The 25,065-nt window shown below is 43.7% G+C and overlaps 2 protein-coding genes across 2 annotated transcripts in view; one reads left to right on the top strand and one right to left on the bottom strand.

The window, feature by feature from the left end:
• LOC123754501 (uncharacterized) overlaps positions 1 to 6,295 on the bottom strand; it is a 31,198-nt gene extending 24,903 nt beyond the window's left edge. The window contains exon 1 of the mRNA XM_045736950.2: positions 6,148 to 6,295. Coding sequence (XP_045592906.1) covers positions 6,148 to 6,166 — 19 coding nt within the window. The 5' untranslated portion in view covers positions 6,167 to 6,295. The remainder of the gene's footprint in view (positions 1 to 6,147) is intronic.
• A 5,159-nt stretch (positions 6,296 to 11,454) lies between these two features.
• vap (RAS p21 protein activator vap) overlaps positions 11,455 to 25,065 on the top strand; it is a 62,054-nt gene continuing 48,443 nt past the window's right edge. Inside the window, exons 1-4 of the mRNA XM_045736949.2 lie at positions 11,455 to 11,900; positions 15,841 to 15,990; positions 20,134 to 20,340; positions 20,618 to 20,820. Coding sequence (XP_045592905.1) covers positions 11,695 to 11,900; positions 15,841 to 15,990; positions 20,134 to 20,340; positions 20,618 to 20,820 — 766 coding nt within the window. The 5' untranslated portion in view covers positions 11,455 to 11,694. The remainder of the gene's footprint in view (positions 11,901 to 15,840; positions 15,991 to 20,133; positions 20,341 to 20,617; positions 20,821 to 25,065) is intronic.

Genomic DNA, 25,065 nt, shown 5'->3' on the forward strand with positions numbered 1-25,065 from the left:
GATGATAGTTTTCTATCTAGAACCACCCCTAGACCTCTTTCTTTATCAGAATTCATTAAAGATTTCTCACATAATATATAGCTTGTGTGAGATCTATGTTCTCCTATTCCACATTCCATAACATGGCATTTATTAACATTAAATTCCATTTGCCAAGTGGTGCTCCATATACTTATTTTGTCCAGGTCATCTTGAAAGGCATGACAATCATCTAAGTTTCTTATCCTTCCTATTATCTCAGCATCATCAGCAAACATGTTCATATAATTCTGTATACCAACTGGTAGATCATTTATGTAGACAATAAACATCACTGGTGCAGGAACTGAACCCTGTGGTACTCCACTTGTGACATTTCTCCAGTCCGATACATTGCCTCTGATGACTGCCCTCATTTTTCTATCAGTCAGAAAATTTTTCATCCATGTTAAAAGCTTACCTGTCACCCCTCCAATATTTTCCAGTTTCCAGAACAACCTCTTATGTGGAACTCTGTCGAAAGCCTTTTTTAGGTCCAGATAGATGCAGTCAACCCAACCATCTCTTTTCCCATCAACTTCCCGGTGTTGATGGGAAAGGAGTGGTGCGAGTTGTCCCAGCGGGTGACCACAGCTGGGGCCCCACACCACCGCCCCCCCCCGGGACCAGAGGATGGGTGAGGAGTGGTGCAAGTTGTCCCTGCAGCGGGTGACCACAACTGGGGCCCCGCACCACCGCCCCCCCCCCCCCCTCCGAGACCAGAAGACGGGTGAGGAGTGGTGCGAGTTGTCCCGGCGGCGGGTGACCACACCTGGGGCCCCACACCACTTCCCCCCCCCCCCAGGACCAGAGGACGGGTGAGGAGTGGTGCGAGTTGTCCTGGCTGGCGGGTGACCACACCTGGGGCCCCAAACCAGATTAGCGAGAGCGGATAACGATAGGTCACGACTGTTGATTGTCGGTGACTTCAACTTGAAATCCATAGACTGGGAAGCATATGAAGCTAAAACAGAAGATTTTTGGACCTGTAGATTTGTAGACCTCATCCTGGAAACATTCTTGTATCAACATGTTAAATGAGCTACGAGGATGAGGGAAGGGGACGTTCCCTCCATGCTAGATTTGATATTTACCAGGAAGGAGGAAGAGATATTTGACATTCAGTACCTTCCTTCCTTGGGTAAAAGTGACTATGTCTTTTTGGGAATAAAGTATGCAATGCCTATAATCTGGAAGAAAATAAGCAGGTTGAAGCAGTTGAAAAACCTGACTTCAGGAGAGGACATTATGGCGACCTTAGAAATTTTTTTAGTGAGTATAATTGGACAGACTTGTTGCGAGGCAAGGAAGTGAATGAGATGTATGTCAAGTTTTGTGAAATATATGATAAATGATGGTATATATTATGTTCCTAACTCTGCTCTCCTCTCACTATATTATGCACTAATCTACCCCTATCTTAATTATGGTATCTGTGCATGGGGATCTACCGCTGCAAACCACCTTAAGCCCATCATCACCCAGCGAAAATCTACTATCAGAATAATAACTAACTCTGCTTTCAGACAACACTCAGCTCCCTTGTTTAAATCCCTAAACTTGCTAAATATTAACTCCTTCCACACATTCTCTTGTGTCAACTACATTTACAAAACCCTGTTCTTAAATGCAAACTGTGCTCTGAAACTCTCCCTGGACAGATGTAATAGGACCCATTATCACCACACCAGAAATAAATATCTCTTTGATATCCCCAGGGTCAAACTTAATCTGTGTAAACACTATGCAAATTAAGGGACCTAGTCTATGGAACTCACTACCTAGTGAATTGAAAAGCTGTCAAACTTTTGCCTCATTTAAAAACAAAACCAAAAAGTACCTAATTTCATCTTCGTAGTTTCCTACACCGAGGTTTAAATTTGCTCTGTATCTAGTGTTACCCAATCTCCCAACCTTTATGTACTTAACCCAAACAACTTTATCATTATGTTCATTGCTGTCTTCTTTTATGTACTAGCCATATGCTGTATTGTGCCTACTAATTTTTGTCAACTACCATTCAAGCTGTCATTGCCAATATGGCTTCAGACCCAAAAAAAGCACTAATGATGCACTTATTAGTATGCTTAACTCGATTCATACAGCTCTTGATAAAAAGGAGTTCCCTGTTGGGTTATTTGTGGACCTGCGTAAAGCTTTTGATACTGTCAACCACCAAAACCTTCTTCTTAAATTACATCATTATGGAGTCAGAGGACACTCCCTACAATACCTCGAATCCTACCTTACTGACAGGCTCCAATATGTTTCTGTGAATAATACAATTTCTCCCACCCTACCCATCAACATTGGTGTTCCTCAGGGCAGCATACTTGGCCCTCTCCTCTTTCTCATCTACATTAATGACCTTCCAAATGCCTCCCAACACCTCAAACCAATTCTATTTGCTGACGACACAACCTTCATTTACTCCAGTCCTGACCCTCTTGCTCTAAATGCCACAGTAAATACTGAGCTAAATAAAGTCCATCTTTGGCTAACTGCCAACAAACTCACCCTTAACATTGACAAAACTTTCTATATTCTGTTTGGCAATAAATCCTCTAGTCAAATAAATCTCAAAATAAACAATACCCAAATTTGTAACAAATTAGATGGCAAATTCCTTGGCATTCTCATTGACCACAAGCTGAATTTCCAGGGACACATTCTAAATATATCAAAAAAAGTTTCAAAAACTGTGGGCATTCTTTCTAAGATCAGATATTATGTACCACGCCCTGCCCTGGTGACTCTCTATTACTCCCTTATCTATCCATATCTCAACTATGGTATTTGTGCTTGGGGTTCTACTACTCAAAATCATTTACGTCCTCTAATTACCCAACACAAAGCTGCTATTAGAACAATATCCAACTCTGGCCCCAGACATCACTCAGTACCCCTACTCAAATCTCTGAATATGTTAGACATTAAGTCACTGCACATTCTCTCATGTGTATTATACATATATAAAACGCTAAACTATAATGCCAATCCTGATCTCAAAAGCTTCATAGAAGGTTGTAACAGAACCCATGAGCACCACACCAGAAATAAATACAGTTTTGATATTCCTAGAGTATGACTTAATCAAACTAGAAATGCTCTACAAATCAAGGGGCCCAGAATGTGGAATGACCTTCCCAACCATGTTAAAGACTGTACCTCTCTCAACCAGTTTAAGATAAAAACTAAACACTACCTAATAAATTCCCTGTAACCTACCTCACTCCTCTATTGTCAACCCATGTCTGTTATTTTCTTTTTTTTTAATCAACACTGTTTGTCAACCTATTGTATTTGTGCTGCTTTTTCAGTCATGTTCCCCCTTTTTTTATATCTTTATTTGTATTTGTTCTCAACACTTTTTATTCTTTATGCTCAATTAGTATTAAGTTCTAGATATTAATGTTTTTCTTGCCCGAAACGCATTGCGTAATAGTGGCTTTAGGCATTGTATGTACTAGCTCTATCTATATATCAATCCATTAATGTAACATCACTTGTATGTATATACCTTACCTGAATAAACATATTTATATTTTATTTATTTATTTATTGCAATCAATCTGAGCTACTTATGTGCTTTAATATACCTACAATTTTCTCACATCTTTTATTTTTTTTTTCTTTCTTGCTTTGTAACTGTTATCATTTTTTTAAATTTTGCAAGTATTTACCTACTTAAAATTTTCTTAGATTAAGGACCTGCCCGAAACGCTGCGCATACTAGTGGCTTTACAAGATTGTAATTACTATACTATGTATCCTCACAATCCCAATGTACCTTCTTGTATATATATACAGTATATATAAATAAATAAATAAATAAAGGCACAACAAAATTTATACCAAAACAGAGATGCAGAACTAGGAAACAGGATTGGTTCAATAGAAATTGCGAGAGGGCCAGAGACCAAAAGACAAAAATGGAAGCAATACAGGAAGAGGCCAAACACCCAAACATACCAACGATACAAAGATGCGAGAAACAACTACACGGCAGTGAGGAGAGAGGCAGAAAGAAATTTTGAAAAAGGGATTGCAGACAAATGTAAAACAGAACCAGGTCTATTCTATAAATTCATAAACAACAAATTGCAGGTAAAGGATAATATTCAGAGGTTGAAAATGGGAAATAGATTCACGGAAAATGAAAAGGAAATGTGTGAAACATTAAACGAAAAGTTCCAAAGTGTGTTTGTACAAAATGAAATCTTCAGGGAACCAGATACAATAAGAATTCCAGAGAACAACATAGAGCACATAGAGGTGACTAGAGACGAGGTGGAAAAAATGCTCAAGGAGCTAAGTAAGAACAAGGCAGTTGGTCCAGATGGAGTTTCACCAAGGGTTCTGAGAGAATGTGCACCTGAGCTCAGCATTCCACTTCAACTGATTTTTCTGGCATCCCTGTTTACAGGAGTTGTAGCTGATGTGTGAAAAAAGGCTAAGTGTGGAAAAAGGCTAACATAGTTCCAATCTACAAAAGTGGAAGCAGGGAAGACCCCCTTAATTATAGACCTGTATCATTGACAAGTGTAATAGTCAAAATATTGGAAAAAATAATTAAAACTAAATGGGGAGAACACCTGGAGGAAAACGACAAAATCAGACATTCAGTATGGTTTTCGATCTGGAAGATCCTGTGCAATGAACTTACTTAGTTTCTATGATCGAGCAACAGAGATTTTACAGGAAAGAGATGGTTGGGTTGACTGCATCTATCTGGACCTAAAAAAGGCTTTCGACAGAGTTCCCCATAAGAGGTTGTTTTGGAAACTGGAACATATTGGAGGGGTGACAGGTAAGCTACTAACATGGATAAAAAATTTCCTAACCGACAGAAAAATGAGGGCCGTAATCAGAGGCAAGGTATCGGATTGGAGGAATGTCACGAGTGGAGTATCAAAGGGTTCAGTTCTTGCATCGGTAATGTTCATTGTCTATATAAACGATCTACCAGTGGGATTACAGAATTTCATGAACATGTTTGCTGATGATGCTGCTAAGATAATAGGGAAGATAAGAAACCTAGATGATTGTCATGCCCTTCAAGAAAACCTGGACAAAATAAGTATACTGTATAGAGCAATGCTTGGCAAATGGAATTTAATGTGAATAAATGCCATGTTATGGAATGTGGAATTGGAGAACATAGAACCCACACAACCTATAAATTATGTGAGAAATGTTTAAAAAATTCTGACAAAGATCTAGGGGTGGTTCTAGATAGAAAACTGTCACCTGGAGGACGGGACAGGAGTGGTGCGAGTTGTCCCGGCAGCGGGTGACCACACCTGGGCCCCACACCACCGTCCCCCCCCCCCAGGGACCAGAGGACGGGACAGGAGTGGTGCGAGTTGTCCCGGTGGCGGGTGACCACACCTGGGGCCCACACCACCGTCCCCCCCCCCCAGGGACCAGAGGACGGGACAGGAGTGGTACGAGTTGTCCCGGCGGTGGGTGACCACACCTGGGGCTCACATCACCGCCCCCCCCCCAGGGACCAGAGGACGGGACAGGAGTGGTGGGAGTTGTCCCGGCGGCGGGTGACCACACCTGGGGCCCACACCACCGTCCCCCCCCCCAGGGACCAGAGGACGGGACAGGAGTGGTGCGAGTTGTCCCGCCGGCGGATGACCACACCTGGGGCCCACACCACCGTCCCCCCCCCCAGGGACCATAGGACGGGACAGGAGAGGTGCGAGTTGTCCCGCCGGCGGGTGACCACACCTGGGGCCCACACCACCGTCCTCCCCCCCCAGGGACCATAGGACGGGACAGGAGTGGTGCGAGTTGTCCCGGCGGCGGGTGACCACACCTGGGGCCCACACCACCGTCCCCCCCCCCCCCCAGGGACCAGAGGACGGGACAGGAGAGGTGCGAGTTGTCCCGCCAGCGGGTGACCACACCTGGGGCCCACACCACCGTCCCCCGAGGGGCCTACACTCCCCCGGCGGCACGGGGGGTCCACCAATGTTTTAATTATAATCTATATTATGTATATTAGTGCCAAATATACATGATATACATAGTGGAAGGCGTCTGTGTCAGTGAGTGTGGTAGTTGAACACTTGCAGCTGGAGTGTATTAAGGCAGTGACAAGGAGGTTGTGTAACTTACTGGGTTTATGAGAGGCCATTAGTGAGGTAGAGGGCCAGGGAGCCTAACAACCAGGCACTAACTACCTCACTCACCCCCAACAATACCCGCAACCCTTCACTAAACTTCAACCCCCAATATACTCCCAACACTTATACCAATTGACGCATTTATAATACAAATTAATACCAAAATATTTGGTATAATAATATATAATTACGATAGTAAATTTTTAAAGGAAACTAGTGGAGAAGAAACATGAAAATGATTATCATATACAACAGGAATGTGTAGCTTAAGGGGTGAGTGAAGCCGCCGGCCGGCCATGTTGGTACACCCTTCACCACCTCTACTACTGAATACTGTAGTGGCCTCCTCCACCACAGCAAGCCGGCGGCTTGTCGCAGATCCCTCCATATACCTTGATGACCTTTTCCCGTTGTACTTAAAAAATTAACAGAGTTTTGTTTTTTACAGCTTCAGCGGGTAGACGGTTCCATCGGTTTATTATTTATTTATTTATTTATTTACATATATACAAGAAAGTACATTTGGATTGTGAGGATACATAGTATAGTAATTACATTCTTGTAAAGCCACTAGTACGCGCGGTGTTTCGGGCAGGTCCTTAATCTAAGAAAATTTTAAGTAGGTAAATACTTAAATTTTAAATAAATACGAATTATTAATTATTATTATTATGATTAATTATTATTATTAAATACGAAAATTTTAAGTAGGTAAATACAAAATTTATAAAAAATGATAACAGTTATAAAGCAAGAAAGAAAAAAAGAAAAGCTGTGAGAAAGTTGTAGGTATATTAAAGCACATAAGTAGCTCAGATTGATTGCAATGACAGCTTGAATGGTAGTTGACAAAAATTAGTAGGCACAATACAGCATATGGCTAGTACATAAAAGAAGACAGCAATAAACACAATGATAAAGTTGTTTGGGTTAAGTACGTAAACATTGGGAGATTGGGTAACACTAGATACAGAGCAAATTTAAAGCCCAGTGTACGAAACTACGAAGATGAAATTAGGTACTTTTTGGTTTTGGTTTTAAATGAGGCAAAAGTTTGACAGCTTTTCAATTCACTAGGGAGTGGGTTCCATAGACGAGGCAGCTCCTATCTATAACCACCCAATCCCACTCATATACACGTCCAACCCACGTTTGAAACAATCGAGGGACCCCACCTCCACCATGTTACGAGGTAATTGGTTCCACAAATCAGAAACCCTGTTACCGAACCAGTATTTACCCAAGTCTTTCCTAAATCTAAAGTTATCAAATTTATACCCAGTGTTTCGTGTTCTGTCTTGTGTTGATACTTTTAATACCCTATTCATATCCCCTTTGTTTTATCCATTCATCCCCTTGTAAAACTTATTCATGTCACCCCTAACTCTTCGCCTTTCCAGTGAATGCAATTTAAGCTTAATCTTAGCTACCTTAGCTTAGCTTAGCTTAGCTTAGCCTATCTTAGCTTAGCTTAAATCTTAGCTACCTATGTGCTTTAATATACTGTACCTACAATTTTCTCTCATCTTCTTTTTTTTTCATTTTATGTAATCTGTTATCATTTTTTTGTCTATAAATTTTGCAAGTATTTACTTCCTTAAAATTTTCTTAGATTAAGGACCTGCCCGAAACGCTGCGCGTGCTAGTGGCTTTACAAGACTGTAATTACCATATTTGTATCCTCACATTCCTTATGTACATTCTTGTATATGCATAAATAAATAAATAAATAAATAAATAAATAAATAAATAAATAAATAAATAAATAAATAAATAAGCTTTGTTAATCTCTCTTCATATGACAGGTTTCTAATTTGGGGAATTAACTTAGTCATCCTACACTGGACACGTTCAAGTGAATTTATATCCATTCTATAATATGGCGACCAAAACTGAACTGCATAATCTAAATGGGGCCTAACCAGATCAAGATATAGCTGAAGAACCACACCAGGTGTCTTGTTACTAACGCTTCCATTAATAAATCCCCGTTATTACGAACATTCGTGAATTGATCCTTTTGTTTTAAATTCTTACTAATCATAACTACCAGAGCTTTACCTTCTTTTCCTTAAAGTCAAAGGTATTTATTTTATTTTTATTTATTTTATTTATATATATACAAGAAGGTACATTGGGATTGTGAGGATACATAATACAGTAATTACACTCTTGTAAAGGTACGATTGATCATTCTAGGGGTTTGGTTAACTTTTTAGACTGCTGTCCCAACCTGCTGTACAACATTCATTGAGCGGTGGATTTTGATTCCAAGGTCCAAGGATTTTGACTCGAGGTCACTAGAGTGTTAGTGGCTCTCAGGTAAATTCAGGTAAGGTAAATAAATCCTTAGAGTCAGACTAAATCTGTTTAAACACTCATTCCATGCAATTAAAGGTAGCCAGTTTAAGGCACTCACTCCCTAATGAATTACGTTCTCATCTTCATTTCGTTGTCTTCCTTTTGGACTGGGACAAACTTGTTTGCTGCTTCCTTGCATTTCTGCGTGACGTAGTCCGTGTGTGTGTGTGTGTGTGTGTGTGTGTGTGTGTACTCACCTAGTTGTGTTTGCGGGGGTTGAGCTTTGTCTCTTTGGTCCCGCCTCTCAACTGTCAATCAACTGGTGTACAGGATCCTGAGCCTATTGGGCTCTATCATATCTACACTTGAAACTGTGTATGGAGTCAGCCTCCACCACATCACTGCCTAATGCATTCCATTTGTCAACTACTCTGTGGCTCATTTGGGCACTCAGTTTCCACCTGTGTCCCCTTGTGCTAAATAGCCTGTCTTAATCTACCCTGTCAATTCCCCTGAGACTCTTGTATGTGGTGATCATGTCCCCCCTAACTCTTCTGTCTTCCAACGAAGTGAGGTTTAATTCCCGTAGTCTCTCCTCGTAGCTCATACCTCTCAGCTCGGGTACTAGTCTGGTGGCAAACCTTTGAACCTTTTCCATTTTAGTCTTATGCTTGACTAGATATGGACTCCATGCTGGAGACATGTGTGTGTGTGTGTGTGTGTGAGTGTGTGTTTGTGTGTGTGTGTGTGTGTTTGTGTGTGTGTGTGTGTGTGTGTGTGTTTGTGTGTGTGTGTTTGTGTGTGTGTGTGTCTGTGAGAGCAGGGAGTGTGTATGGAAGGAGTGTGTGTGAGAGAGCAGGGAGTGTGTATGGAAGGAGTGTGTGTGAGAGAGCAGGGAGTGTGTATGGAAGGAGTGTGTGTGAGAGAGCAGGGAGTGTGTATGGAAGGAGTGTGTCTGTGAGAGCAGGGAGTGTGTATGGAAGGAGTGTGTGTGAGAGAGCAGGGAGTGTGTATGGAAGGAGTGTGTCTGTGAGAGTAGGGAGTGTGTATGGAAGGAGTGTGTGAGAGAGAGCAGGGAGTGTGTATGGAAGGAGTGTGTGTGAGAGCAGGGAGTGTGTGTGAGAGCAGGGAGTGTGTATGGAACGAGTGTGTGAGAGAGCAGGGAGTGTGTATGGAAGGAGTGTGTGAGAGAGCAGGGAGTGTGTGAGAGAGCAGGGAGTGTGTATGGAAGGAGTGTGTGAGAGAGCAGGGAGTGTGTATGGAAGGAGTGTGTGAGAGAGCAGGGAGTGTGTATGGAAGGAGTGTGTGTGAAAGTTAGTTTAGTTCATTTATTATGCACCCCATACCCATCTTGTGGGCGGTAGTGGAAAGGGTTACAGAGGCACATAATGGGCTCAGGGACTGAACCCCACAATTCATTTAGCAAAGCAAGTTATAATCTTGATGAGCTAGTTACAAAATTCAATATAAGTCGTCACATCAACAATGGGTTCGAGATCGACCTCAAGTACAGTTTCTAAATTAAGCAACTGACATATGTGGAGAGCTAGTGTCACAATTGATATGTTTGTCCTGCACACCGCCCCCCATCCAGTGGGCAGCGGTGGATAGGTTACAATCACTTAGTTACTACCTACAGTTTGCAAACTGGGGATATTTGGCTAAAATTTCTGGTAGCAGATCATTTTGAATGAAATATTTACACATTGGTTATAGAATTGTCTCTAAATTCACGTATCATTTCGCACTCCATCACATAGTGACGGAGGGTGTGCGAATAATTTTGTTGACACAGTTTACATTTGGTCAGGTCTACATCAGCAGATAATGAGAATTCCCAGAGATACTTGTAACCGAGTCTAAGCCGAGCAGTAGTAACATCTAGAAGTCTGCTGATTTTATTGGATGATCCATAGATGTGTGGCTCCTCTTGCATGATAGTATGATGATAGATGGAATTATTGGTGTCAATTTCACTTTGCCTCAGATCTACAAGATCTTGTTGAAGTTCTCAGTGTACTGCTGCTCTCAGATTGCTCATTGACAATCCAAGGTTATTCTCAACGGCTCCTTTAAAGGCAGAAACTTTGGCTAACTTATCAGCTCTGTCATGCATTCGGAGGCCAACATGAGATGGAGACCACATGAAATGGACTCTGTTACCATCTTTAATAATTTTGTTGTATTTGTGTCTAGCTTCGGACACGGGTGTGTGTATGAGAGAGCAGGGAATGTGTATGAGAAAGAGGGAGTGTGTATGAGAGAGCAGGGAATGTATATGAGAAAGATGGAGTGTGTATGAAAGGAGTGTGTTTGAGAGGAGGGAGTGTGTATGAGAGAGCAGGGAGTGTGTATGAGAGAGCAGGGAGTGTGTATGAGAGAGCAGGAGTGTGTGAGAGAGGAGAGAGTGTGTGAGAGAGGAGAGAGTGTGTGAGAGAGAGCAGGGAGTGTGAGAGAGGAGGGAGAGTGTGAGAGAGGAGGGAGAGTGGGAGAGAGAGCAGGGAGAGTGTGAGAGAGGAGGGAGAGTGTGAGAGAGAGCAGGGAGTGTGAGAGAGTGTGTGTGAGAGAGAGAGAGTGTGAGAGAGTGTGAGAGAGGAAGGAGTGTGTGAGAGAGTGTGAGAGAGAAGGGAGAGTGTGAGAGAGGAGGGAGTGTGCGAGAGAGAGCAGGGAGTGTGAGAGAGGAGAGAGTGTGAGAGAGGAGGGAGTATGTGTGTGTGAGAGAGAGAGAGTGAGAGAGAGTATGGAGTATGAGAGAAAGAGAGTGTGAGAGAGGAGAGAGAGTGTGAGAGAGGAGGTGTGAGAGTGTGTGAGAGAGAGTATGGAGTATGAGAGAGAGAGAGAGTGTGAGTGTGTGAGAGAGAGTATGGAGTATGAGAGAGAGAGAGAGTGTGAGAGAGGAGGTGTGAGAGTGTGTGAGAGTGTAGTACTGAGCGCGTCATATTGAGTTGTATAGTACCCCCCTCCCCCCTGGCTCCCTCCCTCCCCCACGCCTGCGCCTACTCACTCCTCCATTCACAACATTGGCCTTCCAAGAGCCGCCATCATCCAGGGAAATCATCCACCTTGTGCTCCGTGCGGGCCCACATCCCCTCCCCTCCCCCCACAAGTGGCACTTGTCCCCTGGGGGTATATTGGGGCGGCGTGTGTGAGTGTGGGAGGTGGCGAGGGGCGAGGAGGGAGGTGGCAAGAGGCCCGGGTAGCAGCAGCAGCAGCAGGAGCAGGAGTAGGGTGAGCGGGCATGGCGACCACGGAGGTGGTGTCGAGCGTGGCCACGGCCGCCAGGAATGTCTCCGTCAGGCCCAAGGACAAGCTCCATGGCTCACCCAGCACTGGCAGCGACGACGGTCACGATGTCGGCTTCGGCGACGACTTCGACCCCTTCCATGACGACCCTGATGAGCCGGACGAGGTGGACAGCTCCCTGTCCGCTCCCCCGGAGGAGAGGTCAGTAGTGGTGCCTCTCTCTACTGTCTCTATCTCCCCCCCCCCCCACCACCACTACTGACGGGGGTCTGGCCCCCAGGGCAGGTCCTGCAGGGGGGGGAAGACATGAGATGACCCCACAGAGAGTGTGTGTGGTGAAGGGTGGGGCTGGGTTATGTGCCCTGGGGGATACCCGGGACCCTGGGGGTGGGCACCAGGCTCTAGGGCACTCTGGGCACAGGGTGGCTCTAGAGGCATTCCTTGCCGGTATTTACAGCCACTTTGTTGGGTTGGTTGGTAGAAGGAAGGTTATGGTGGTGGTGGAGGGCAGAGTATCCACACACACTTCTTATTCCCAGTCTTGGTGTGTAGTGAGAAAGTCCCATGGTTCACTTATGTTGTTACAACATGTCTTGTAGGAACTTTCAGTAGAGGATTGGGCTGAGGATGTCCGGTTATGTTGAAGCGTCTTCGCACTCTCCCCAATTAATAATGTGTTGAAAAGTTTGTTACAGAGCCATTCAGTGTGAACCTTAGTATCCATGATGATAAGAGTAGCCTAAGCCACATACATATGACTAGTACGGTTACAGACGTAGTAAGCAGCACATTGAAGCATGGGCGTGGCCATTATAACTGAGGCTCACTTTGTCAATGTCACGCCCTAATCCCCCTCAACTTTTGACATTTTAAAAGACTACAAAAAAGACTTACATTTATCTCTCCATATATTCTCCTAATTTTGTGTAATATACTCAAAATTTTTAAGGTTGAACTTTTCGTGTTAAATTCTATATACACAAGTTTTAAATATAAATAATTTATATTTCTGTTTTATTAAACAATAGAGATTTTATACAAAATTTGAAAATATCCCGAGTTACTTTATAATTTATTGAAAGACTTTAATTTTGTTGAAATTTAGAAGCAATAAATGCTATTTACACACTTGTCCTTCTACACTGCTAAGGTCGTCTCTGGTCAGGGGTTTCTATACAGCTTTTCAGGTAAACTCTAATATTCACAATATTTTATTTCATTCTTTGTTACGAGAGAGGTGCGATGCTGGCGATTAAGTGTAATTATGTACTATGCAGACAGTCAGGAATGTACTTATTACATTTAGTATTAAAACGTACTGTCTATTCAGCTGGTTCACCAGGCTGGTCAGGGGCCATGATCCTCCCCCCCCCCCCCCTCTATAGTCGGGCTCATAGTGCTGTGCAGCAGATTGCTACTGGCCTGCGCTGCAGAGGGTTTGGATCCCTGTGGGGCTCCATAGTCTATACGGTACTTTGCTGGCTCGAACTTTTCCGCGTTACACGTCTGGACTTTCTGTTGTGTGTTTATTGCACACACTATGGTGGTCAGGTGGCTATGTCTGTGTCCTTCAGAGCAGTAGTATGAGGTGTTGTGGCACTCGTTTTGTCTCTTTCTCTTCGTTGCTGTCTTTCGTTATCTGAGTGGGTGGTTCTCTCCTGTTTGTCTTGGCTTTTCTTTGATCGGTATTTTATGCTGACTCCTGTTTGCCTCGTATTGTGCGGCGTTGGCGGAGCCGCTGTAGCTTGCATTCAGAGTTGATACTACCTTGGCTCTGTTTCACAAGCTGTTTCCTGCGTTCTTTCACCTTTGGCCTGCTCATGTGTTACCTGAGCCTGTTTGGTGACTAGATTGTGTTCATGCTTTTCTTTTGCCCACTTGAGTTATGATGTACTCACATATTTGTGCTTGTGGGGGTTGAGCTTTTGGCTCTTTGGTCCCGCCTCTCAACTGTCAATCAACTGGTGTACAGATTCCTGAGCCTACTGGGCTCTTATCATATCTACATTTGAAACTGTGTATGAAGTCAGCCTCCACCACATCACTGCATAATGCATTCCACCTGTTAACTACTCTGACACTGAAAAAGTTCCTTCTAACGTCCCTGTGGCTCATGTGGGTACTCAGTTTCCACCTGTGTCCCCTTGTTCGCGTCCCACCAGTGTTGAATAGTTTATCCTTGTTTACTCTGTCGATTCCCCTGAGGATTTTGTAGGTTGTGATCATGTCTCTCCTTACTCTTCTGTCTTCCAGTGTCGTAAGGTGCATTTCCCGCAGCCTTTCCTCCTAACTCATGCCTCTTAGTTCTGGGATTAGTCTAGTAGCATACCTTTGAACTTTTTCCAGCTTCGTCTTGTGCTTGACAAGGTACGGGCTCCATGCTGGGGCCGCATACTCCAGGATTGGTCTTACATATGTGGTGTACAAGATTCTAATGATTCCTTACACAGGTTCCTGAATGCTGTTCTGATGTTAGCCAGCCTCGTATATGCCACAGACCCTTCAGTCCTTCAGTCCGTGTTTGTTTCTTGCAGTCTTTGTTTTGGGTTTTCTCACCTCTGGTTATTGGGTGGGGGACCTTTATGCTCTCCTCCAGTGCTGGGGCTTTTGCTCATTTGGCACTGGTGGGCAGTTTGTTTACTGGCAGCTGGCTGCTTTTCTTGCAATGAATGAGTCAGTTGGCTTCCATAGAGGTCCTTTGGTCATTGATGCTTGGTGGGTCTGGCTGGTTGTATGTTGTGTCTAGTTTCGGCGTTTTGCTGTTAACTATGTGTCACCGGTTCTGCGTGGGTGGATTTTCTGTGGAGAGTCCCTTCAGCTCCCTGGAGCTATACCAGGCTGATGTGCATATTTTAGACCGTGGCAACAGTCAATTGATGGAGCTCTAGGCCTACCAGGGACCAGTGCCAGAACCTGGCCCCCCCTCAGATGAGGCATGAGGAGCAATGGTTATAGACACCCTCATGTAATTGGAAACAATCTATGTCTGCCATCTACCAGATCAGGCACCCAGAAAGGTAGGAATTCCAAGACAAATTACAGCTGGGTTGGGTTAAAAATTGCAAACCGAAAGCCGAACTAGCAAGCAGAACTCCCCATCAAAAACAAGCATGACGCCACCACAGCCACCACGCAGCCGTCTGCGCAACTCCCCCCTTCCCAGGAGGGGGGAAGAGGGGTCCCCAGACCTCTGCTCCAGTTACTCCACCTCAGTTCAGAAGGCATTGGTGACGGTCGATCGACTCTTGCTCCATCCTTTTGAGCAGTACTGTCCATAGCGGTATTGTTCTTCTGTGTTGGTGGTTTGCGAGCCAGGAATAACACACGAGCACTGGGGCTGCATGCACCTAGGGCCACCTTCCCTAGGTTCCCCTGTAAGTACTGCCCTTGTGGTTTAGGGTTAACTTCCATGAGCCATTCGGGACACTACCTCCGGAAGGTTAGGTTGCTGCTCGATGATTGCTGGTCCTTGGCGTTCGGCCGAGATGGTTTTTACTTCAGTTTACCCTTGGGTAGGAGGTAGTTTCATCACTGGCTGGGGCATGGGGTACTGTGTAGCTGTCTGATATACGCATAGCGACCGGTTCCGTTTCCCTGGAGACTTTGTGCTTCTGCGGGGTTTTTCTTTTGTTTTTCAGCCAGTTTGTGGCTTGTGGTCCTTGGTAGGGCACTAGAATTCTGTGACTGATGGGACATTTTTTTTTTTTTTTTTATATAAAAACTGATGGGACATAGTAGTATAGTACACTATCAGGTAGTAGCTTCAGGGAGCCATTGGGGCTTACCCAGAAATTGGTACAGTACTGTATTTCATTACAAAATCAACGCTGATTTTTGTTTTGTGATGATTTGGCATGGAATATAAGTACCCAGTAAGCAAATAAAATGATTACAGAATTTGTGTGATGTATCTAGGTTACTCATTTAGTGCAGAGGAGCAGGGTCATGGAGCTGGTAATATTTATATATGAAGGGAATTAAAAAATTAATTTTTATGAATTTATTTGCTAATGTGTATCACAGTACCTAGTTATTTTATTTGTGTCAGTGAATGGCCTGATTTGTCTTTGAGAGAATAGTAAAAAAATTTGGACAATTGATAAAAAATGAATAATTCTTATTAAAATATTTTGCATTACAGTTGGTATCATGGACGACTGGACCGGGCCCAGAGTGAAGAAAGACTACGGCAGTTTGGGAAGCTTGGAAGTTACTTGGTGCGGGAGTCCGACCGCCGACCGGGGTCTTATGTCCTGTCCTATCTGGGTCGCTCGGGAGTCTCTCACTTCAAGTAAGGGAATACTGTAGATTTAATTTTTAATTTTTATTCTATGACTGATAAATTGGTCTTCTGGTTGCCAGATTTATTAACATAATGATAGCTTAAGTAGAGTATTAATAAAATGTAAACTGTTGACTGAATAATAAACAATTTGTCACCATTCACTTTAACTTGCTCTTCAGAGATGTAGACTTTGAGATTATACTCCTACAACAATGACTGTATTTTGAAAAGCACCATTTGGGAACAGGAGCTTTAGTTTGAATAATATCTTCAAAACCTTTATATAAAAAAAAAATTAAAAATGAGCCCTGGTGGCTCCCTGAAGCTATCTTGCTAGTATTGATCCATGCAAATGGTCACATCAGATGTGGGGGTTCAGTTTGGCCTACCAGGGACCAGAGCCAAAACTTGGACCCCCTCACAGAGGTGTAGAAAGCGAGACAATTCACCAACATGCTGGCAAAGCATCCAGAAAGACAGCAAAGCTTTACAGTCAACTGGAGAGTTATCAAAGATTGGAGTTGCAAAATTGCTAAAGAACTTCACAAATGATTCACAGAGAAGAAGTGAAACATTCACAATAAGCACAATACTCAAGAGTACAGAATGTCACAACCAGGCGGCCCAGCTTCTGCACACAGCTACCCTCTTTACCCAGTTTTGGAGCTGATAAACAGCTCACTGATAAACCCACTAACCTAGTAGGGAAGGAGGGAGTCATAGAGCCACCAGAGTTCATCCAGAAAGTGGCATTTCATTACATTTAATGCTAAGTTTCTGGAGAGAACTCTCATTGGCTCCCTGCAGCTAACCACAAAAAATAAAAAGGGACCTAATGGGAGGAGATGCAGCATGTCCTAGGACAAAGAAGAAAATCCCGGCTGGGAGACATGACCCAAGGCAACACAAGACCAAATGGAACCAGGGACATTAATCAAATTTTGAGCTGCCAGAGCCCTGCTAGAACGCCAAAACCCTCAAACCCAAATATCAGCCCAGGACATGTTGGAGAAGACTGTGGCCAATGCAGTGTATTTGCGAACATTGTGGGCCCGAGTGTAGATTTCAGGCTGACTAGATGTGATTACACTGTGGACAACCTGGGAAGTACAGGTCTTGGAACAGGGAACAAAGGAAACGGGGACAACTAACAAGGCGCCCACCGAATCAGAACCACCTCCAGACACAAATGATGCACCTCTGACTGAACCAAACAAACATCAGTCACCAGCAAAGCCATCCTAAAGTTGGTCGACTCATTCTTCACCAGATGAGGAGGAGAAGGCTGCAAGCAAACTGCCCAACAGGACCGAAGGAATAAAACCTCACCTCCGGGGAAGAGCCTGAAGTTCCCCAACTCTACAGCTTGAGGCGAGAGCCAACAAAACAACAACTTTTAGAAAGATATTATGAGCCAAAGGAGAAACCATAAAATGAGTCAAAAAGAGGAAGACCATCACCCGGTGAAGAGGCCAGGATGGCTCTGGAGGAGCCGGTTAAAGGTGAATAGTGCATGAGATAACGTGCAGAACAGCGTCAAGGAAGGGGTAACACTGAACACAAGAAACAGGGCTCTTTCAGCCCTGAGTAATAAAGCAGCAGCAGTATTTGGCATGCGATGCCGATCAAGAAACCAATACAGAAAAGACAGGACCACTTTGACCAAAACTGAAAAAAAAGAAGAGACAAGAGCACCATTCAATGTCATACTGCCGCCGTGAGGAAAGACGCAGGTGGGACATAATCTGGAGCAACAACTGAACTGGTGGAAAAGATAAATGCATCTCCACATCGACATATCTAGTCAAAAGACATCCACGGCAAGAACTTGTCTATCAGGGAATGGAGCTATGTAGGAGGGAAGGCACTGGTTCCATGTCAGTGTGAAGAGGTCCACCTTGAGGTAACTGAATGTCTTGTAAATCAACCAGAAGGATGCGATTTTGATGGTCCACTCTGTAGAAATGGGACGGAAGCGAGATAACCCGTCTGCGAGAACATTGGATAAACTGCAGTAACCAGATGCAGAGTTGGGTAGGATACCTGATCTGAAAGCCCGATCTGAAGAAAGGGGGGTAGGGAGGGCTGTGTTGGCCATCAAGCAGGCCAACACAGCCTGTTGACATGCAAAGCAGGCTGAGTAAATTGCAGCCACTACCTTCCGAAGGAGAGGGGCGAGCATCTTGGGCATGGCCGCCAAGTCAGAAACTGCAGACTTCAAAGCCTCCACATCCAGGGCGATACCAAGCAAAGCCACATCCTCACATAGCTCCCCAGAAAGCTTCTTCAGAGGGACCCAAACCCACAAGACTGCCGCTAAATGCAAACACACCTTGTGGTCATCCACAATATGAGGCCTAGACAGCACAGGCAGCTGCACATAGAGCAGCCATGGGAGTGCCACTGTTACAGGCAGTCCCCTAGCGGTGCATAAGAAGTACTGCGCAAGAATACTACCTCAAAGATGGAACACACACCTCGCCAACCAAGCATGCTGGTCCGATAGAACCCTTACCAAGCCCCCGAGGAGAAGTGGGGAATGTCAACCAGCCAGGTTAAATCCAGAACCTCATATGATTTGGAGCTGGACCAGGGGGGGAAGGGGGATGGATTGGAAGCAGGGCAAACTACACTTGTAAGGAAAGGAAGAAGCATGGACTTTCTCTTTCCATTCTGGGTCCCTAAACACTATAGGGCCAACTCTGAGGCATCCAACCAATCACAATGCAACAAACACCTCACAAGAGCCAGACCCAATTCGAATTCCAGAGCACACCATAGAATACACGGAGGTATCTCAAGACGAAGTGAAAAAATGACTCAAAAGGGCTAGGAAGAAATAAAGCAGTTGGATCTTATGGAGTTTCACCTTGGGTGCTTTGAGAATGTGCAACTGAGCTGAACATGGGCTGATCCATGGGAAAGCATGCTGAAACACTACTGAAAAAGGGCCAGAGCCTGAACGTAACTAGCTAAAGAGGACACACAGGCATTGGGGACATTCTCCAAAAGAATAGTCACGTGACCTCATGCAGCTACAAAATGAGGTCTGTGCAGGGCAGCCTCAGTGTGCAGTATGAACAAGCACACGAATCCCAGTGCACCCCAACCCAACCAAAAATTAATGCCCTCAACCATGGGCCTAAACAGAGGAGCCAAAGACTCTTGAAGTATCTGAGGGAAGGCCTCCACCCTGGTGGCCTCACACTTGTAAGGGTGAAGACTGAAGTACCTGAGGGAAGGCCTCCACCCTGGTGGCCTCACACTTGTAAGGGTGAAGACTGGGACACACCCGAGAAGTAAATCTGTTAATGCAGGGGAGGTGCTAATAGGTGGCTAGGAAAGAAAACCCTGAGCTCATGCAGCCTGAAGCACCAAACAAGCACCAAAAGTTGTCCTTGCTGCCAGATAGAAAACATGTTCATGGACAAATACCAAAAATTTAAACACTCTACAAGCAAATGAGCCCAAGGATGGGTGGCACTTAGGTTAGAAGCAAGGGGACTTGCAGCTACTGATGGCAACCCAGGAGCACTACAGTGGTGTTGAGGGCACCACATCAATGACAGATCTGACCTGAGAGAGTTGGCATTAGGGAAGGGCGGGATGGTACTCCAGGCCGCCTGGTGCTGGTTATCGGTACTAATGGGTTCAAGTTACAGTAGTTTTTAATGTTTCAGTCATTGTGTTTAATTGTTTTGGAGTTCAGAGGCATCATTTTCTGTGAGCCTTGCAGATGATTGTAATGTTTTGCTGACATTCTGGATGCTTTCCTTGTGAATATTACTATCTTTCTGTGCGTTTGAGACGGGGGAGCCAGGTTCTGGCTCTGGTCTCTGGTAGGTCAAACAGAACTTCAACTGAAATGACATAGCAGCTAAGAGCAATCTCAGTGAGATTGAGAGGCAGTTAGCTACCAGGGGAAGCCCCCTGGTAGACTAACATCTAGCATCTCTGACAAGAACAATCTGCCAGTAAAAAAAAGAAAAAAAAAAGCAAAGCTGCAGACCTGTTGTCACTTAATACAGTATTGTTGTTACTAGTGAGGCCCATTTTTACATATTTGATGATCAGCTAATAAATTCCATTATTTTCACTATATATCTTGAATCAATATTTACTTCAGTATATGACATTGGTTTTCACCAGGATCACGGCCGTGTGTGGGGACTTCTACATTGGTGGTCGACAGTTTAATGCCTTAAGTGATCTGGTTGGCTACTACACTAGCATGTCAGACTTGCTCAAGCGTGAGAGACTGGTCCATCCTGTACCACCACCAGAACCGGTTAACGACCTACGGAAAGTTGTGGCCATTCTACCGTATACGAAAATGGCCGACACGGATGAACTATCGTCAGTATTAATGTTTATATTTTCTGTATATAGGGAGTGCAAAATGTATAATATTACTGTGATTATATAATTTTATTTGAAAGGGACATTTTACAAGAGAACAAATTAACCATGGCAGGAAAAAAAAAAACAAGACCCTATACTGTAGGTTGTATATGATATTTTTGGGTACATTTAATCTTTTTTTCCTGTTCTCTTTTATTCTCAAACTTCATCTGGGCTGATGCCATCCTATCCCATGGCAGTGAAATTTAAAAATGTTAAATGTTTGTTGCAGATTTCAGAAAGGAGACATCTTCTTTGTTCACAACGAGTTAAGTGACGGGTGGCTGTGGGTGACTGCACACCGTACCGGAGAACAAGGGACCATATTCTCAGACCTGGTCGAGACCCTAGATGATGATATTGACCCCAATATTGTCTTTTCATGGTTTCATCCAGACATTACCAAGAGTGATGCCATAGACCTCTTAATTAAAGGTAAACTTAAAGCTCATCGTAGCAGGATCATTTTTCGTAAAGCCTGTGGGGTTCCCCATGAGCTTGTTAAACCTTTCCTATCTATAGAGTAAATGTATATGTATATGTATATATACTTTCCATGTTGTTTTTTTCTTGTTATACTGTATTCATGTAAAAATTTTCTTTGAATTTTTTTCATTTATTAACTTGTGCACATACCCAATAACTGTGAAATGTTTATCTTAACTTGCACTACTACTCCACCGTGGGCAAAATTGTATCCAAACATTCTTAAGGTTATTCCTAAGATTGTTTGCATTCTCAGTTAAGCATTAACTTTCAACAAAATAAAAGAGTGTTTGAGGAATATGTTGGTACTGCACTCGATTTTGGCTGTGGTGGTACTTAGCCAGGTATGTTATTAAATGTCTCATACACTAGGTCATCTCTGCCTGTTAATATCTGCCATATGCTTCCCTGTTACTCCTTCCTACTTATTAATACCATCTGCTTTCAATTGCTTGAATTTGAGAATTATGTCGCATTACACGTTCATGTTTTGCTATTGTTTATTAAAGCTGTTAATAAATACACGACGAAATGCACACGAAGTCATGAAGCACAGTTATAAGAACCGTTCACTTGACACCATTTATTGCCACACTTGAGAACTATCCGTAAGTACTAGTACTAATATTGGTATGTTTAAGGCCAAGTGTACATCAATAATAATAACTAGACTATACAGTCTAGCTACATCAGCTTTTCATCAACAGGTCTCGCATGGCAACAAAGACCATAGCACAACTCAGGACACTGGTAACTCAAAAGAGTAGAAAAGTCCTTAGAAAGAATCCAAACCCCTAGAGACAATAACTGGATGGATAAGGCAATTGCAAATAAGGTACCTGGGGCAGGAAACCCCTAGATGAAAGTTGAGGATCATACTATGCAGCTAGTATAACCACAATTGTGAATCATAAATAAGGAAGGAAACCCAAAGTACAAAAGGCCCCTGCATGCGACAACATGCCCCAAGATAGCTATGAACTATTAAGCTTTTTGTGAGAAGCAAAGTCCAGATCCAACAGAAACCTGTAGAGAAATAAATCAGACTGAAGTAATTATATGACCAGCAAATACTTCCTGTGACCTGGGCTGCTACCTGTTGATGGATGCTTACCTATTAGTGACTACCTGGAGCATACCTGGAGAGTGATTCAGGAGTTCTTCTACTCCTCGAGCCCGGCCTGAGGCCAAGCTTGACTTGTGGTAACTTGGTCCAACAGACTGTTGCTTGGAGTGGCCCGCAGGCCCATATATTCACTACAGCAATGGTTGGTCCAGAACTTCTTGCAAGAACCTGTCCAAGTGCCTCTTGTATACCTCCACCTTTGTTCCGGCAATATTTCTAATGCTGCTGGGAGGGTGTTCTATTCTGAACAATGGTTCTATTCTGCATTTCCTTCTGTATCTTTCACTCCAGTATGTTGTCATTCTACTGTGCGAATTTGGGTCCTGACCCCTCCAGTATCTTCCATGTACTATATATATTATTTGATACCTTTCTTGTCTCTTTACAACATTTTGAGATCTTTGAGATGGTCCAAATAATTCAGTTGTTTTATCATTTCTATGAGTGCCATATATTTTCTCTGTATTCCCTCTAATTCAAAGATCTTTCCTGCTCTGAAAGGGGGAAGTGATTACCGAGCAATACTCAAGACGGGACAGCATCAGTGATTTAAATAGCATTAGCATTGCTGTGGGGTCCCTAGATTTGAACGTTCTCATAATCCATCCTATCATTGTCCTGCCGATGCTATACCCAGTATTTACTCGGTTGTGTTCACTAAATGTCAGGTCGTCAGACATCATAATTCCCAGATTTTTTACATGTTACTTTCCTTCTATTAGTAGGTCTGATTGTGTCCTGTACTCTGTGTTTCGTTTAAGTTCCTTGTTTACACCATACACTGTACCTGGAACTTATCACTGTTAAGCATCATGTTATATTCAGTTGCCCAATCAAATACTGACTATGGGGGAGTAAGATGTAGCTCTTTTTGCCCTGCCTACTAGCCATTTATACCTGGTGCACTAATTACTTCTCTAACATTAATGTTTTCATTAATTTGTGGATGGAAGTGGCTTTTAACAATCTCTTCCTTCAATGCATTCCTCTTGCCGATCACCTGAACAGAGAACGAGAACTTCCTTAAATCTTTCCAACTCAATTGCAAGTCCAGCTTTACCAATGTCCCTTCATCCTACCTCTTTTTAATTTAAATAGGTTTTCTTTATCCACTTTATCTATTCCTTTGAAGATCTTGTATGTAGTTACAGTATTACTTCCCCTCTGTTTCTTCTGTCCTTTAAGGTTGTGAGGGGCAAGTTCTTTCAACTTGTTCTCATTGCTGAGGCTTCTCAATTCTGGTACCTATCTAATTGCAAACCTCTGACCTTTGTCACGTTTCTGTTTATGCTTCACAAGATGCAGGTTCCATGCTGGGGCTGCATACTCAAGTAACGGTCTCATGTAGGCAGTGTGTATGGGACTTGAACGCCTCCTTGTTTAGATTCTCAAGTGACTTTCTTATGTTTGCCAATTTCCCATATGGTGCTGATGTCCTGTTCACATGAGCCGCTGGTGTTAGTGTATGGATTATGTCTACTCCCAGGTCTTTTTCTCTTATTGTAATTGCCTTTCCCTTATGGTATAGTTAGATACAGGTCTCATATCTTCCTTACCCATTTTCACTACTTAACACTTATTTTGACAAAATTCCAGCAGCCAATTATCTGTCCACTCTTGAAGTTTGTTGAGGTCTCTGTGCAACACCCTACTCTTCAGTTCTTTCTCTCCTCTTTAACTTTGCCTCATCTGCAAACGTTGACATGTACGAGCTCACTCCCTCTGCGAGGTCAGTTACATGAATTAGAGAGCAATGGTCTTAGGACAGAGCCCTGTGAAATACCACTTCTCTCCAGCCTAACACATCTTCTCCTTCTATGACCCTTTGTTTTCTGTCTGTCACATACTGCCTTACCCCATTTAGTCCCTCTCCTGTTATTCCCGCTTATCTCGCCTTCTTGTGTATTAGTTTTTCGTGAGGCACTGTATCAAAAGCTTCTTGGCAGTTTAAGAAGATGCAGTCTACCTATCCTTCTCCTGACTTAATTTGGTAACCCTGTCTGAGAATTCAGTCAAGTTTGTTAAGCATAATTTTCTCTCTCTGAAGCCATGTTTTGACTTTTATAAAATTGACTCTCCAAATATTCTACAATGCTTTTTCTGATTACTTTTTCTAGAATCTTGCATGGAATGCATGTTAATAAAACATTAACATGCATAGTTATATAGTTAACAGGGTAACACAAGATCCCTGCAGCTTCCTTCAGTAACCATGGTGATATCTGGTCTGGTCCTTCAGCTTTTGTTACATCCAGTTCTTCCAGGTATCTTTTTACCTCTTCTACATTAACTTCAGTCATGTCTAGTGTTGTTTCTGGTTGTTGTCTGTTGTAACCTCAACTTTGACATCAATCTGGTTCTAGTTTGAAGACCTTCTGGAACCTCCCTATCCCTGCAGTCTAATCACATGCTCTCATGTTGCTATTTTCTTCTGAATATATGGCTGTGAAACATCTTATCATTGCTCATTGCTTTTGCTGCAATATCATTCTCAAACTGCTGTTCCGCTGCCTTCCTGATTCTTGTGCTCATTCCTGGCCCTCTTTAGTTCTTCCCTATGCTTCTGTACCGGGGATGGCCGGTGTCCAACGTCCTGGTGGACAGCTTGTCTCAATTCATTCCCCTGTCCTCGGAATGGATGGTTGACACCGACTCATTCAGTTGGCTCTGCGGGACGTACAGGTCCTGGAAGTGGACCTCTTCGCGTCGGCGTGGTTGAGGCATCTTCCGGTATATATGGTGCCCTTCCCCGACTGCAGGCCATCGTTATTGATGCTTTTCGGCAGGACTGGTCGAGGTGGGGTTACCCGCTCCTCTTTCCCCCGGTTCCGCTGTTACTCCAGGTCCTAGCTCTCTTGGAGACGTACCAGGTTAGAGTAGTCCTCTTGGCTCCTTGGTGGCCGGACCAGCCTTGGTTTCAGGCGCTGCTTGCTCGGTGTCCGAACCCAGGGGTTTTCCTGCAGCTCCGCCTCTTTCAGATGATCGATCCGGTCCGTTACGTAGCTGGTACGATCTTCTCCTCGAGTCTTCGCGTCTGGTCTTTTTGACTTGGGTCTATCACCATCTGT

This window comes from Procambarus clarkii, chromosome 18 (genome assembly GCF_040958095.1).
Source record: "Procambarus clarkii isolate CNS0578487 chromosome 18, FALCON_Pclarkii_2.0, whole genome shotgun sequence".
In the NCBI taxonomy this organism is placed as follows: Eukaryota; Metazoa; Arthropoda; class Malacostraca; order Decapoda; family Cambaridae; genus Procambarus; species Procambarus clarkii.